Genomic DNA, 16011 nt, shown 5'->3' on the forward strand with positions numbered 1-16011 from the left:
AAAGAAAAAGAAAAAGAAAAAGAAAAGGAAAGGAAAATAAAGTGTCATCACTCCTTCCGCACACTCAAAAGCCAGTACCACTGCTGCCGTCCTTCTTCCGTCTGGAGTACGTCCGGATCGACTACGGTTGAGAGAAGCTTATCATGCAACTGCCTCGCTTTTTCGCGCGTACCCCGGATCGTCCGCCCGCGGAGCCGTTCCCCGAAATGTTTCAAAATTCGAGCATAGCGATCCTGACCTGAAAAGTAGTGAGTATTCGTGCCCATGTGGATGCAGATAGACTTACCCTGGTAACGCTGCAATCCATCTATAAGGGCATACCCCTCGTCATCGGTCCATGGTCTGCCATGCTTGATGGACATGGTTGGCACAGGTTCCGGTTGTGGTGCACTGCCCTTAAATAAGTCCTTCTTTAACGCGGTGATGAGTTTTTTGAGCGGGAGCTGAAGGCTACGGCTCTGGTTTTCGGAGTCTATGTAACCCGTATCTACTACACAATATATCTTGTAGCATAGTTGTAGAAACACTTCCAGCACCCGGTGCAGGTGTTCGGAGGCTTTGGGGAAGAGCCCGTCTTCCTTGCAGTAGGCTTCGAAACAGGCGAGCAACACACCCATCATTCCCGATACGAGACACGCTTCAAATTCGTCCAGCGTCTCTTCACTGCTCGGTCGGCCTCGTTCTGGTTTGTCGTTTTTATGTTCGACGATATAGTCCACCGAGGAGGTCCCATCACTGTAAATTGCGCTAAGGAGCTCATCGCATTCGCGCACTATCGCGCCGCGAGGCTCACGTCGGGCGTCTAGGTTACCTACAATCTTCACATATTTCGCTCGCAACGTAGAAGTTAGATCCACGAAATCATCAAAGTATTCGGCCATAGAAGGGTTAGCAGTCTTTTTGACGCGGTGAGCTTGAACCACCAGGGTGTCCCAGTTGTTCTTCTGGCCAGCCATTTTAAGGGCCTGGTGCAACCATGCCTCCTCCTCGTCGGATTCATCCCCAGCATCATCCTCGGAAATATCCTCAACATGTTGCTCGATGTCGTTTGGGCTGTGACGGGGTTGTAGAGACTCGGTTTGGTCTTCGTGAGAGTTCAAGGAGTTGACAGCTCGAGACGTCGCAAGGCTTCTTTCACGATTCCGTCTTTGATGTTCTGAGACTGGCTGTTGATTCGAGGTTTGACGTCTCTTGCTTGGCGGCGTAGACAGGTCCTCTGGGTCGCTTTCGTACCTAAACAATTCGGGTCGTGCGGGGCGATCTCTCACGCTGCCCTCATCATCTGCTGGAATACGAACAGAAGATTCGCCCTCGACGGTGATGTTTGTGTGGTCTGCTTCGACGCTCTCATCCTCCGCCTCATCATCCGTTGGAATATAAACGGAAGACTTGTCCTCAACGGCGATGTTGGTGTGGTCTACCCCGACGCTCTCATCTTCTGCCTCATAAAGCTCCACTTCATCGGCCAAGTCCGCTGATTCTGCTTGCACACGCGAAGGTTGCGAGATGTCCTCCAATGGGGTATTCCTCCTAGGAGACTCTGGCGAACGGACTGGCAATCCTGCCCTGTCCACAGAGCTCCTGACACCCACAGCAGGATTTACGATCACGACGGCGGGAGAGCTTCTGTGTTGTTCGTGTGCACTGGAAACATTATCAGAACCAGGGTGTGGCTCATCTGCTTGCTCTGGTTGCTGATCGTGCGGTGTTCCATATTCACTTTCAGGCCCATTATGCGATTGATCTCTCGATCTATCACCACTCTCATATGTGTCCCTGTGTAGATCCGCGCTTAGAACTGACACCCGTTTCTGAATATCAAATGGACTCAGTCGGTTTGACTGAGGGACGTTATGAGGCGAATCGAGCACAGGTTGGGGAAACTCATTGTCTCCGTGATCCTCTACAACATCCACATAACTCGCGTCACTTTCACCATTCTCTTGATCTTCGTCAACCGGACCGGTGTATTCCTCCGCCGCCGCCGCTTCGTCAGGACGATCATCCGAGCCCCCTCCAGACTCGCGCTCAGGCTCGCGGTCCGATTCCACCTCCCGGTCATCTTTTCCACTAAGCTTCAAATTCGCGCGACGTTTTGCCTTCCGAGAGGGTGTGGTCTTACTACCATATTTCTCCTGCAACCGAGACGATCTGCGGGGGGTTAAGGGCTCCGACAATGGGACGCGTCTGGACGGGACGGATCGGTCATGATCTGGCTCATCGGGGACGTCCCAGATATCATCACTTTGGGGGGCCTGGACATCATCGATCTTGGGCCGACGCGACGAGCGGGGGCGGTATGGAGAAGGAGTGCTGGACTTCGGCTCGTGGGTGACGTTTTTGGCGCTCAAGTTGTTTAAAAGGTCCAGCGCGTGGGACGTCGAGACGACTTTTCTTCGTCGTGGAGTTGATCGTGAGCTCATTTGGATTGGTCTTTGGCCAGTGAGCACATTCGTGATTATTTGGAGGAGAAGGGGAGCGACGACGACCTAAGGTCGTTGGGTGAATCGACCTGTGTCATAAAACAAACAATTAATGGTGAGCGGAAAAACAAACGCTGCGGAATTGAGAGGTCTAGACCCTTGGAAGAGAACTACTTGCACCTTCCATAATCTTAGAGTCAGGAATATCAATTTATTGTCTTACTTATCCTCTAGATTATAATTTAATGTCCTCAAGATTCATTAGAGACTGGTTATCTCTTGAATTAAAGAAAGTAATACTAAGAATAAAGGAACATCTATCAAGATCCGGAGATTTTTTATCTACCCGCTGCCAGTTTATACATATATTACAGTACATCCATCATAAAAAAGGTAGTGAAAGAAAGCTTAGCTCAAAGAGAAAAAAGGCGAAAATAACAACAGTACTTCATTGAGAAAGATTATTCTTTCCTTGTAAATTATAAAGCCAAAGTAAATCTTTGATTGAGCTAACTACTATCACAATTTCCAATATAGAGAACTAAACTATAGGCGTCCATCAAACAGCCAAGAGTGACACTGCCGGGTGAAACGAGCCTTTAGGGCTAGATCTAACAGGTCCTAAAATTCCTCAACCAAAGGCTTCTCTGATAGTTAAGCCTATACCTAGTCCCTGGAATAGCTCGTTTCACGAATAGACTGCTTTTTTCTGAACTGTCACATACTAGTAGGTATCTTTATTGAGTGTCTATATTGATTGACCGTGAGTAGTTCGATGTTGCTTCTTGTCTTCTTACATACAGCCCGATTGTGGCTGTGTACTGGGCTTCTGCTATTCTAAAGCAAACCATAAAGCTGTTCTCTTATGACTATTGAGATTTATTAGAATGGTCAGGGATTGTAAACAGTACTCCGCGCCATGAGTCTGGCGGGGCTGAGGAATTCGGCGGGGTTTCCTGTGAGCTCGGCGGCTATTTGAACGGCCTGATAGGGCGAAGACAAAACATGCGAGGAATTGGGCACAAGTCACGACTCGTTATATGATTTCTGAATAGAATCAGGGTCAAGCATTTCTCGCGGCTAGGGGTACCGAGCCAATTAATGACCCTGTCTGTAGCCAAAGCATTAAATCATTGTTAAATAGGCCAACAAAACATCCAAACGCCAACTAGGCTGAACTACTGCCTCCTGGCGGCTTTCTATGATATACAAGAATAGTGATGGGCCACCCATTACCGCAACTGGACAATTCCGAGTATGCCGTCGGCTGGATCGCTGCCTTGCCTCATGAAAGAGCAGCTGCCAAGGCAATGCTTGACACAGTGCATGCACCGCCGCGGCAAAAACACACCAAAGATCATAATAGCTATAGGTTAGGCTCCATAAATGGGCCAAATGGGGAACATAACGTGGTTATTGCCAGCCTTCCATCCGGTCGATATGGAACTGTAACTGCGGCTACGGCTGCTAAGCAGATGCTTGCTAGTTTCCTCAGTATCAAGTTCGGGCTAATGGTTGGCATTGGCGGTGGTATACCGAGCGATGAGCACGATATCCGTTTGGGTGATGTTGTGGTCAGTCAACCTACAGGCGCCTTTGGGGGCGTAAGGCAATATGATTGCGGCAAGGTCACTGCACACGGTTTCGAAGAATGTGGTGCATTGAATTGCCCTCCTGGGGCACTTCTCAATGCGATGGGTGAGCTTCAAAGCAACTATGAAATGATGGGAGGCACATCGATATCCGGTATATTGGAGTCCATGTATACGGCTTATCCGGCAATGGCGGATTCACGCAGAGGACCAGCATATATATACCAAGGTGCAGATCATGATCGGTTGTTCTGCCCTGATTGTATACATGAGAACGGCACAAAAGATTGTGGTGGGTGCGATCCTGAGAAGGAAATCAAACGACCTGAACGACTGGACCAAGATCCTTACATCCACTATGGCACTATCGCTTCAGGTAATAAGGTCATCAAAGATGCGAAGGTGCGTGATTTGTTAGCAAAGAAGTGTCTTTGTTTTGAAATGGAAGCTGCAGGATTGATGAACCAATTTCCTTGTCTCGTCATTCGTGGAATCTGTGACTATTGCGATACCCATAAAAATGATCGATGGCAGAAGTATGCTGCGGCTACTGCTGCTGCGTATGCAAAAGAGCTTCTTCAGGTTACCGACGCTTCGGATATCCAAAACACACCAGAAGCTCGCAGTATTGTTATGGATAACCGTAAGTTGGACGTCTTTCCTCTTCTTCTTCTTCTGTAGACTGTTAATTCGCGACGACGGTAGACACTGAAGACATAACAATTTATCTTCAATAGTATCATACTTATGATCATGCTTTATTAAGCGTGTTAATTCTATATTGTTGTCAAGCAGGTCTTGCTAATTCATATATGCAGTTTCGGAGATCAAAACGATGATCAAGGGCCTTGCCCGGTCAAGTAGGAGAATGCTTTGAGTTTACCTGATGCAGAAAAGTTTCTGGATATTGCCTGCGAGCAATTCAGCAGAGTCTACATCTGCCTGGATGCACTGGATGAACTGCGGGATCAAAGAAGCCTCTAAATGTCTTTACAGGCCAGATCATCCTCGATACAGCTATATATCACTGGCCGGCCCCACGTCCAAGTAACAGTTGCGAGACATATTAAGGAGAAGCATGAGATTCCAATTGTAGCACATGATCATGATATTCGACGATTCATCGACCTTGAGATTGGTGGACCGAACGATATTGAACCGGACGCCATGGACGAAAAGCTGAGAGTGGATATTCAAAACAAAGCTATAGAGTCAGCTAAGGGCGTGTTAGTGTGCCAAGTTTATTGTTCTTCATAGTGCTAATTCCATGACTTAGGTTTCTTCTACCTGTATTACAAGTTCATGCTATTTTGCAAGCTACTACGATCCGACGTCGTGAGGAGGCCTTGAGAACATTACCGTCTGATCTCGGTGATGCCTTCGCTGGTACAATGGCACGAATAGAACAACAGCCTCACGCGCAATCTGAGCAGGCAAAGAAGATTCTTGCTTGGGTTTATCTAGCAGAACGACCGGTTTCCGTTGATGAGCTTCTGTGTTCACTTGCGATCGAAGACGACGATAAAGCTTTCAACCCGAGAGGCATGCCTATTAGAAGTACCTTGATCAACTGTTGTCATGGTTTAGCTGTGATTGATCAGGAAACGTCCACTATACGATTGGTTCACTATTCTTTTCAAGAATATCTCTGTCGGCAAAACCAATTATTTGGAGTCAGCAAAGTACAGTGGCATAATCGAATTGCATGGACATGCCTTACATTTCTAAACTTCCCTTCCCCGCCTTCAGAGGATAATTGCATGGAAACCACTATTATGTCCTACGCTGCTGCCAAATGGGGCCACCACCTTCAGAAGAGTGAACACCTACAAGACGTACCATTAGAACTCGCTCGAGAATACCTCCGTACCGTATCGACTCATAATAGGGCAAGCTTGCATTTAATATACTGAGAAATGTACAGAGCTCAATACAACGACAATGAGCTACGCCTTGTGGCCTCCTATGTTCATATAGCAGCTTTCTTTGGTGTCCAAGCCCTTGTACTTCATCTATGCCTGGCAGAACGTGACTTAGATCTGAGGGATATTGAAGGCCAAACACCATTATCATGGGCTGCGAGGCGGGGTCACAAAGTTGTGACCAAGCCGTTGATTGAAAATGGTGTTGCATTAGACTCTCGAGATCATGCGGGTAGGACACCATTGTTGCTGGCATTAGAGTCTAGGCACGAAGCAGTAGCTCTGCTACTCATCGAAAGTGGTGCAGCAGTTGATGCGGCGGACTGATTCAACAATGTAGCCTTATCAATGGCTGCCCAAAGCAGGTGTGAAGCAGTAGCAGAGTTACTAATTGGAAAGGGTGCTCCTCTTAACACCAAGAATCAGTCTGGGCTAACGCCTCTCTCGCTCGCCGTACTAGGTGGGTTCAAGAATATCGTTAGGCTACTTCTTGACAATGGCGCGGCGGTGGAGGCAACGGATCGATATGGCCGGACACCACTTTTGTCCGCCGTGTCGAGTGGGCTTGAGGAGATTGTCAAGCTACTTTTAGACAAGGATGCTAATGTGGAGGCATTTGACTATAAGTATGGCCGGACGCCACTGATATGGGCTGCAGCGGAAGGATATGAGATCATAGCGAGACTACTGATTGAGAAAGGCGCCGAAGTAGATTCAATAGATGCTGGCTTTAGTTGGACACCGTTTGCATGGGCGGCAGTCAACAGGTTTGAAGGAGTATCAAGGCTACTCCTTGAGAACGGCGCTGAGATGGAGTCCGTGGAGGTGAATGGTTATGGCCGGACGCCGCTATTGTTGGCGTTAGAAGCCAGAAACGAGCCGATAGTCAAGCTTTTGATTGGAAAGCTTGCTGAGGCAGAGTCCAATGCTCTACGGCGCACTGAGTTGGTGTCTTGTGTTGAAGAGAAGGGACTCGATGCCTTGATCGATTTTTTAGAGTTCACGACTGACTACCACGGCCATCGGTCGAAACGAAAGCCAAATGCCAATGATCCCATCCATCTATACTTTGATTAGAAACTGGTTAGTCACTAATCAAAGATTTGTGGAAGGGAGAGAATGGATGCTGGACCATTGAATAACTAAGGACATGAAGTTACTAACCTAATGAATGATCCTTGCCTGAAGAGGAAAGGGAGTGGATCAGGTGCTGGACCACCAACTCTAACAAATTAAACTCGACGGCCTCCGCGGACAAATTTCGTCATGGCCGATCCAAAAACAACATACATCCCCGACTCTACGTTTTGTTACTTAGTGGTGTCACCCCCACTCATACGCAACTTACACCCTTACAACTATTGGAAGCCCTGGAAAGATATCACATTTAAGATCAGACTATTAGTAATTAACTACAATGGCTGCAGATGGATTTTCAGTCCGTGTGTTGCCCACCATCGACCCCTCGGTGGGGCACTCTTTCCTCCAGCCCAGCAAGAGAATCCACGAAACCGATGATGTCTCGGAGTTTCTATGCTCCAGAGCTTATGTTGACATTATGACGTTTCTTCTGCAGCTAAACCGATCAATGTTTCCATCTAGATTACCAGATGAACGTGTACAGCCGTGGCCTCTAAAGTCCGAAGTAGTCGAGTTCTCTGCCCCCGTCCGGCGGCTACAGCAGTTACTGCTGAAGCTCGAAGGATTACTTCATGCCACACCGGTGGCGGGTGGTGAACGGAGGTTTGCTGATAAAGGCTACCGCAACTGGCAGGACAAAGTGAAGGAGAATGCATCTTCCTTCTTAGAAGAGTGTTTGTCTTCGGAAATCCTACACGCCCCGTCATCGGACCCGGAGGGCCCAACAGCAGAGGTAGAGCTAATGGAGTACTTCTTAGGAAGTTGGGGTAGCCGGGAGCGAATGGATTATGGCACCGGGCATGAACTGAGCTTTTTGGCGTTCCTGGCGGCGATCTGGAAGCTGAACGGGTTTCCTAAAAATAGTCCCGGCGTAGAGGAAAGAGCGATTGTCATCGGTGTGATAGAACCGTGCGTATATTGAATAATCTTCGCATGCTAATCCAGACTGATTTATGACTGGTCTAGGTATCTGGAACTGGTGCGAGCTGTTATCAAAAAGTACAAACTGGAGCCTGCTGGCTCTCATGGTGTCTGGGGCTTGGATGACCATTCTTTTCTTCCTTACATATTTGGCTCCGCACAATTCAGTCCAGCTATATCAGACTCGGACCTAGTACCGGAGGTGGGCTCACTACCCGATGCGCCGGACCCTGAAGGAGTCGCGAAAGCGAACATTGTAAACAAAGAGCGAAGAGTGAATATGTATTTTTCCGCCGTTGGCTTCATATACGATGTTAAACAAGGTCCATTTTGGGAGCATAGCCAAATGCTATATGACATATCCGGAATCCGGGCTGGCTGGGCCAAGATCAACAAGGTCAACACATCTCGCTACCGTTTGAATTTGTCGACTGATGATGATTGCAGGGTATGATCAAAATGTACAACGCCGAAGTGCTCTCCAAGTTCCCGGTTGTCCAACACTTTCGCTTTGGTTCGCTGTTCAGCTGGGACCGCGACCCCAGCGCCATTCCTCCGCCGTCTAGAATTCATACCTCATCCGGACCAGAAACTCGGCCACGACAGGTACCTCCAACTGCACGACAAGACCCGGGCCTGGGAACGAAAGCTCCTTGGGCTACCGCATCTCAGATTGTTCCACCGCCATCAACCGGAACTGCAGCGCCATGGGCGACTGCAAGAGCTGGTGGGCCATCTACTACGTCTAGAATCCCATCGGCGCTTCCCGATACTTCCAGGCTACCCCCAGGTCCAATGGCTCCTACCAGAGCTCCCTGGGCGAGTTCGCAACCAGCTGGGCCGGCCCCTACTGGTGATGCCAATGACATCACTACAAAAGCTCCCTGGGCAAAATAATATGAAGAAATATAGTGATGTGACAAAAGGTTGCTGCTACTTCGTGTCTATATGATATAACATACATACCCTTATTCTTTAGGTATACATAGTCCAATCATATCTGAGATAGTGTACATGATGCATAGCATTTTGCCTCCATGACAATGTAAATAAAAGAACTGTAATGCGATGGGGTATCATTTTTATCACTGAACGCCAAGTATGAAAAAACCCAGGAATGACACAACTACTCTGAATCCGAAGCATAAGCCACCAAAGCAGCCGGCGGTTCTGGTGTCTTACCGTCGGTCTCAGTCACCTCGGTTGAATGCTCTTTCGATACAGAGGATGCTTGATCTTCACTTGCCGTACTGCTTATATTGTGGTTGTCTGTCTTATTCGTGCCCGCCTTGTTCGGTGCAGCTTTGCGCCGTTTAACCTCTGGCTGCCACAGGCTTCCCTCATGGCTTAGGAAAGGATCAACGACAGCGCGGGTATTCCCAGTTAACTCGCTGCGAAATATTGCTTTGCGTTCTGCGACGACGTCCGCCACCTTCTTCCGTTTCCTGTCCTTGGTCTTCCCAGTTGATGCGTCAGGAAGCTTTTTCTCCGTTGGCACACCCCTAGACTCAAACATCGGCCGGGTGCGCGCAGCAGTAGTATCACTCCCAGTAGCAAAATCGACCAAACCAGCCCGCAACCGATCCTCCTCCGCCTCATCAACAATATCAATCCCCAAGCTCATCTTGTCTTTCAACGCCTCCCTTTTCGCCTCGGCCTTTTCCAAGACCTTCCTCTCCGTCCGAAACGTCTTCCTCAACCGCCTCGACATCTCATATGGATCAACCCAATCCCTTGCCTGACGCTCCTGCAACTCCAAAATCCTCGTCCGCCCTTCATCCACCACCTTCTTATTCTCGACCTTCCCCTCCAACCGCGCAAACGGATCAACAACCTCCTCCTTCTCCCCAGGCAACTTCACCACAATCTCCCCAACCCCACCCTCCCTCTTGTCTTCCCCAGTATCCCTCTTCCTGCCCCCCTCCGCAACCACATACGCCGTATTCTTCGGATCCGTCCGAATCTCAATCCATCCGCCGCACGCGGGATGCCTCATCCGGAAACTGTAAATCGGCGTCGAGTGGTAGTTCCCAATCTTCTTTTTCTCGGCATTGAAGCGCACGCCTTGGCCGATGATCGTCTCGTGGGGTTTACATGTCGTGCACCAGACGGCGAAGGGCATTTCGAAACGCACGGTCAGGGCGCCAGTCGTGTGGAGGTGACGGGCGCGAGAACCGAGGGGATGTTTTTTGGCGAGTTGGTTGCCGCTCATTATACCTTCTTGGTCTGGGGGGACATAGCGTCCCATGTCTAGATTGTTGGGTTAGTTTTTTGTTTGCTAGGAGGGGGTTTGCGGAGGGGGTATGCCGTACTGAAGCCCTGCATTTTGGGTGGTTGTTTATGGTATCTGTGTTTTGGAAATTGCAAGTGGTCGTTTGTCTGGGTTCGTTTGGAGCTGCTCGCTGGCGCTCCGGTTGGAGACCAATGTGTGAGCCAGTGGTGGCTGAGGAGGAAGTTGAAGATTGGTGATGATTGATTGATTGTATGCTTATCGGGATGGATGGAAGGCGGTGTTATGTAGATTAGTCATGATGTGTTGTGCATGCATAGGTTGTCGATTTATGCAGATCCACCTGGCGTCTATCGACGCTTTCTCCTCGGACGATATGAAACCTTTGCTATTGACATACTTGTTTTCTGTATGGACAAGTAGTCTTATATGTTTTGTTTTCATGGAGTTTTATCATAAATTTTGTTGGTGTCCAGCACACCATATTGGGAGACAGGAGTTATGTCTGAGAACCAAGGCTCGCATTCAGACCCCACCGATATCAATACTGGACGACGAGATATGTATAGATATGTATCTTACATAGAGTTATGTTATATAGCAAAGGATTTAGATACCAAGAGTCATATTTGAACTGCCACATTCATACCCCAAATAACCAATGTAGCGACAGCCGACAGAAGCACGACACCAAAGAATGCCCTATAACAACCAAAAAGACCCCAAACCATGACCACAACCCCACCAAATCCAACAAGACCAACCCTAAACAGAGCAGCCGTTTATAGTTGAACACGAATAGCCATTAGTAAACCAAACCGATTAGCAGTACCGGCCAAAGGGGTAAAAAAAGGAACTAATTACTCATGTCACCCAAGCAAGGGGGAGGGCTGATTGGGTAATTCACCCTTCATGCAGTTGTCATGACAAGGTTAGGGTTGGCAGCTTGCAGGGCTCCACGAACGCTGGTTTGCGGAAGCGACATCAGCGAATAAAGTTTGCTGGATCTCTTTGTTTGTACTTCGTAAATGGAGAGCAGATCCCGCTAGGTTCCTTGTCTTGCCTCGGGATTCGAATGCCGTACTTTTGTTCGCGATCGTATGGTCAGTCCAGGGTCCCCGTGAATGAACGTGCTCATCTCCCCCGCCACCTACGCTCATTTGTCTTTGTATGGTGGGCAACACTACGGTTTTGTGGTATCGTGATTTAAGCCTCTCATGGTTGACGATATAGAGGTGCTTGATTAGCTGTGGCTTCCCTTGAACTTGTGTCCATGTTAACCCTAAGTTGTTGCTTCGCAGGATCTATCCCCAGCTTCGGATAGCGACTGGGCCTCGGCGGACGGGGCATCGCTAGATGTAACTACGTTGGCGTCGAGTGTTCTGAATTATGAGTAGGTATATCTCTATTTCAACCTCCATCACCGGTATATCCCCAGATACATGCTAACAACAGCATACGCAGGTACAAGGTAAGCCCCGCGCAAGCGAAGACAACAATGATCTCCGATACGAAAGATAAATGAGCGCAGAATGGCCGAAGATATCACGCCTACCGCTCAGGCGCATATTTAATGGTATTATGAATCGCATCCGCATTCCCGAACCAGGCAAGATGGCTTAGAAAGGTTCAGCCAAACGACGAGGAGGAGCAGGACCGCATGGACCTCCTCCATCACATATATGCCCTGATTCTCGATGGCGGACTGCACATGGCGCCGATCAAGTCTCATCCGGAGCGAGTCCTCGATTTGGGAACAGGTACCGGGATTTGGGCGATTGATTTTGCTGAGTGCGTATTCAGACTTATGGGACCTTTCTTGGGTGGGATTTCGCTCATAGATGTTCGGATTATAGTCAGTATAAGTCTGCGGAAGTATTAGGTATGCTGCTGTCTGCATGTTAAAGATCAGTGATTGACCACCACAGGAAACGACCTCAGTCCCATTCAACCTAGCTGGTAAGGATTACCTCCTCCCATGTTAGTCAGATAAGGTGCCGACCTTTAACCCCGTAATGAGCTTGAAGGATACCCCCAAACCTCCAATTCGAAATCGACGACTACGAAGCAGACTGGGTCTATTCACGGCCCTTCGACTACATCCACGGTCGCGAGCTAGCAGGCGCAGTCAGCAACTTTGACAGACTCTTCCGACAAGCATTCAAACACCTAAAGCCAGGTGGGTACCTGGAGATGCAGAGCTTCCGCATCGAAGTATACGCCGACGACGACTCACTCGACCGAGCACCATATACCACGAGAATGTGCTCGTTAATCCAGGAAGCCAGTGTCAAATTTGGAAAGCCAATGGCGAATATGGACGAGTGGGCGGATAGAATGATCAAGGAGGGATTCGAGGATGTGACATGCAAGATTATCAAAGTGCCCATTAGTCCATGGCCATTGGATAAGAAACAGAAGGAGATTGGGAAATACTTTCAGGCGCAGCAGATGCAGGGCATTCAGTCTTATGTTCCGGAGTTATTGCAGAATATTCTGAAGTGGGGCCCGGACGAGGTTGAGGTTTTGATGGCGGGGGCAAGGAAGGAGTTGTTCGATACCACAGTGCATCAGTATGGGAAATTGTATTTTGTCTATGGCAGGAAGCCCGGGGGATAGGTCTGTTATACATGTGAGATCTGTTGTTGGGATTCGGTGTATTGTGCTTTTATCTTAATGAAGTCACGATGAGAATAATGATAGTCGATTCAAGATCTTGCCATGGCTACGTTAAGCATATCTGGCTGATCTTTATGAACTAGACTTTTGATTAGGGACCATAGGCAGTAATGTGGGTAGAGAGAGGTCTTCCATACCAGCATGTATGACAAGACTTGTGTTTTGACAATAGTAAAGGGCACAGATACTGGTCATTAAGTAGACGTCAAATCTGTATAGAAAAGAAACAGCAACTGTAGTGCAGCTGAATCGAGAAAGATAAAAGTCGTCAGAACGAGATGCTCAACCGAGCAGCCATATATGCAGGCATCGTCGGCTTGCCACTTCCACACGGTCGATTCACCTCGTCGATTCACCTGGCTTCTTGGGGCAGTTGTATCCACCGGGCTTGAAGCGCCATGTTGGTCTCGAACAGCATCGAACAGGCAGTGTGTCCAAGAGCGCGAGATAGGTCGTATTGGCCAATAGTGTGAATAATACAATCAGGTGGGTCAGACGCAGCATCCTATATTTCTTTTGCTGACCTCCATTTCTACAATATGGTTGAGGTAGCCTGGTCACGAATCAGAGGTGATCCGATGTAGCATTTGAGTCGAAAGTTGCAATTGACTCCCAACTCGTGATTGGCACCTTCAGGTGCAGTTGTGAGCAGTGGCGCTGATTGGCGTCGTGTTCTCGTGTTAATCTAACCATGGTATGCATTTCCTCGAGGCCTTAATCAGAATGGTTGAGATGCCACAAAGGACATTGTCTTAGATTGCAAACCTGACTTGTGAATAAGAGAGGGTTATACTATAAGATGTATTGAGTAGAGAACTACATGTTGGATGAACGATAAAAGATCAAAGAGGCTATATTAGGGCGGAGCCGAAACAAGGCCAACCACTACTCCCGCTTGGCATAACATGAACTGTTTCAAAGCAGAGGATTGACTCCTGTATCCACTTCGTATTCGCCAATGTGTCTTATGCAATGCTACCGTAAGTAAGCGAGAACTTCTTGATTCAGATACGGAAGCCGAGAAGCCCTATGATGGACTACTAGAAATCAGGCACGACATCCCGTATCAAAAGAACTCCATTTGACTTCCGAGAGAATCTCACATTTTAACCTTGCATTAATGCAATATTCTAAGATGGCCGCTAGCTTCCCACGTAAGCATCTAGAATCATTTTACTAATGTCGCCTCCCTTGATGATCACGATGTACGCGGGGTTCGTCATACGCGGTCCCCTGAGACTTTTATTCAGCGATTCGCCTACTGCATGAAGTTTAAGCCAAAAGAGGACCCTATTCCCGCAGATGCAAAGTCAGCCTGGTGCAGGAGGGTTGCTTCTGTAATCTGCTACGAGCTTTATGATAGATATACCGGCATATCCCTGTTTGTGCCGTTCCTAAAGGCCCTAAGAATGAGACCCTAGTGTCGTGCCGATTAGATCAAGGAGTTACAATGAACTATAACCACAACGTGCAAGAAGAGCAGTGGGTGACATTGCCGCTAATAAATCGAGCCCCCTCCTCCGACATCTCACGGAATGTTTCTACATGGTCCCATCCTGAGTCACTACCAGAGCCGCCGCTACAATGGTTCATGGACCCCTCGAGTCACGGTGAACTGCTAGAGACGCCCGTTCAGTGGCCTATGGACGCTTCTGCGCTCGGGCACACTTTAAACCCGTCAACACCATGGATAATGCATTCTTCAGGCCCTGATAACCCTACAGAACCATCAATGCCATGGATTATGGATACGTCAGATCTCAAAGACTTTCTTGAGCCGCAGATACAAGGTCTTCTCGGGCCTCCAATTCTCCAAAGCCCCTCAGACCATCTCACCCTATCATCCTCACGCATACTTGATGTGCCCACGGGGCTACCCTCTCGCGATGAGCAGATACCTTCTCACCCTGGAGGCAGCAGTCGCTATCGAGACTCACCTCCCGAGCCCCTTCTCAGCCACATCACGCCTTCTGATTCGATCTCTCTCTCACATGTTAAGTGTCCAATTCCCGGATACAAATCGACCGAGCGTTTCGCGACCCCACGAGACCTTCGACGGCCCTATCGCCAGCAAGTTAGAGCATTTTTCTGCCACTACGAGAACTGCCCCCAATCAGCGCCTGATCCACAGAGGTCTAGTAAACGAGGCTTTGCCACCAGAAAGGATCGAGACCGACATGAAGCCAAGCATAAACCGGAAATTAGGTGCCAATGGCGAAATCAACATGGGGAGCAATGCACACGGCTATTTAGCCGTATGGATAACATGAGGGATCATGTTCGGCGAATCCATCGACAAAGATTCTAGCGGAACTTCTTTCGCCCTGGGCATGACTCGCGTAGTTTTGATATTCTTCCCAATACGGCGGTCTACGCTTTCGATACAACTCAAGCCGAAGAAGACCAGCTGTTTGCAATCCGGACCACAAGCCCAGCACGTCTAGGGTTATTGTCGAATGTGGACTAGATTAGCTTCGGATTGGCCTAAAGATACGGCTGGTTTTCAACTGGCTTTCACGCCGTGTTGATATTTCACTTACAACGGTTATCAGGAACCCCACATTTATGGCTGAACTGTATATGATTCGAAGGTTTTAGATGGCTTAAGAGCAACTGAGGTGCTAGAGGAAACACCTTCTGTGACTTTTAGTGTACATACCTTGAGCGTTCGTCAGAAGAGCAAGTGTCTGAAATATACAAAATTAGACCAAGCCACTGGAGTATTGAAATCACGCATATGTACACGATAAGGTAGATATAACTACATTGTGGTGCTTAGATACAAAACTGGGGTACGTCTACTCTGGAGTTCATATGGTTCAAGTCCGATGTATTTACTTAAAATGAATTCTCTCCCTACTCCTGTATTGCAGGAAGGGTTATGTACGCGGTGTCTGATAATGCTGCAGATCTGACCTATGTAGGATTGGAAAGACCGGCGTAAGCCTCTTTACAGCTTCTCATCTACTGGACTACTTCGCAGTATCATTTTTTATTGTCAGGCATAACTACATATGGCGCCTCATCGGGATAGGTCAGTGGCCCTAGTTCCCTGAACTGTACTCGGGTTCCACTATAATTTAGGCTGGCCTACACGGTGGGTC

General features: G+C 48.3%; 7 protein-coding genes across 7 annotated transcripts; 5 read left to right on the plus strand and 2 right to left on the minus strand.

Moving 5' to 3' along the window:
• Window positions 1–47: 47 nt before the first annotated feature.
• Window positions 48–2423, minus strand: BDV27DRAFT_170337 (uncharacterized protein; the record flags this gene model as incomplete). Its single annotated transcript, XM_032075273.1, has 2 exons — window positions 48–238; window positions 287–2423. 2 exons carry the CDS (start codon window positions 2421–2423, stop codon window positions 48–50), a joined length of 2328 nt encoding a protein of 775 aa, XP_031920690.1.
• A 1648-nt stretch (window positions 2424–4071) lies between these two features.
• Window positions 4072–4989, plus strand: BDV27DRAFT_139025 (nucleoside phosphorylase domain-containing protein). Its single transcript, XM_032069361.1, has 2 exons — window positions 4072–4658; window positions 4834–4989. Exons 1-2 carry the CDS (start codon window positions 4118–4120, stop codon window positions 4890–4892), a joined length of 600 nt encoding a protein of 199 aa, XP_031920691.1. The 5' UTR covers window positions 4072–4117; the 3' UTR covers window positions 4893–4989.
• A 10-nt stretch (window positions 4990–4999) lies between these two features.
• Window positions 5000–7014, plus strand: BDV27DRAFT_164356 (ankyrin repeat domain-containing protein; the record flags this gene model as incomplete). Its single annotated transcript, XM_032073678.1, has 4 exons — window positions 5000–5241; window positions 5292–5881; window positions 5942–6169; window positions 6278–7014. The coding sequence occupies 4 exons, from the start codon at window positions 5000–5002 to the stop codon at window positions 7012–7014; spliced, it is 1797 nt and encodes a 598-aa protein (XP_031920692.1).
• Window positions 7015–7202: 188 nt separating this feature from the next.
• Window positions 7203–9010, plus strand: BDV27DRAFT_82986 (phosphotyrosyl phosphatase activator). The gene is made up of 3 exons (XM_032077719.1): window positions 7203–7986; window positions 8044–8395; window positions 8446–9010. Exons 1-3 carry the CDS (start codon window positions 7355–7357, stop codon window positions 8893–8895), a joined length of 1434 nt encoding a protein of 477 aa, XP_031920693.1. The 5' UTR covers window positions 7203–7354; the 3' UTR covers window positions 8896–9010.
• A 114-nt stretch (window positions 9011–9124) lies between these two features.
• Window positions 9125–10323, minus strand: BDV27DRAFT_164358 (Saf4/Yju2 family protein; the record flags this gene model as incomplete). Its single annotated transcript, XM_032073679.1, has 2 exons — window positions 9125–10248; window positions 10311–10323. 2 exons carry the CDS (start codon window positions 10321–10323, stop codon window positions 9125–9127), a joined length of 1137 nt encoding a protein of 378 aa, XP_031920694.1.
• Window positions 10324–11335: 1012 nt separating this feature from the next.
• On the plus strand, window positions 11336–13127 carry BDV27DRAFT_139031 (class I SAM-dependent methyltransferase). The gene is given in 9 exon segments (XM_032069362.1): window positions 11336–11463; window positions 11530–11624; window positions 11640–11641; window positions 11758–11804; window positions 11862–12019; window positions 12085–12110; window positions 12157–12187; window positions 12256–12986; window positions 13045–13127. 8 exon segments carry the CDS (start codon window positions 11446–11448, stop codon window positions 12845–12847), a joined length of 969 nt encoding a protein of 322 aa, XP_031920695.1. The 5' UTR covers window positions 11336–11445; the 3' UTR covers window positions 12848–12986; window positions 13045–13127.
• A 1230-nt stretch (window positions 13128–14357) lies between these two features.
• On the plus strand, window positions 14358–15215 carry BDV27DRAFT_170345 (uncharacterized protein; the record flags this gene model as incomplete). Its single annotated transcript, XM_032075274.1, has 1 exon — window positions 14358–15215. The coding sequence occupies one exon, from the start codon at window positions 14358–14360 to the stop codon at window positions 15213–15215; it is 858 nt and encodes a 285-aa protein (XP_031920696.1).
• Between the last annotated feature and the right edge of the window lie 796 nt (window positions 15216–16011).

This window comes from Aspergillus caelatus (assembly GCF_009193585.1).
Source record: "Aspergillus caelatus strain CBS 763.97 unplaced genomic scaffold BDV27scaffold_426, whole genome shotgun sequence".
NCBI classification, from domain to species: domain Eukaryota; kingdom Fungi; phylum Ascomycota; class Eurotiomycetes; order Eurotiales; family Aspergillaceae; genus Aspergillus; species Aspergillus caelatus.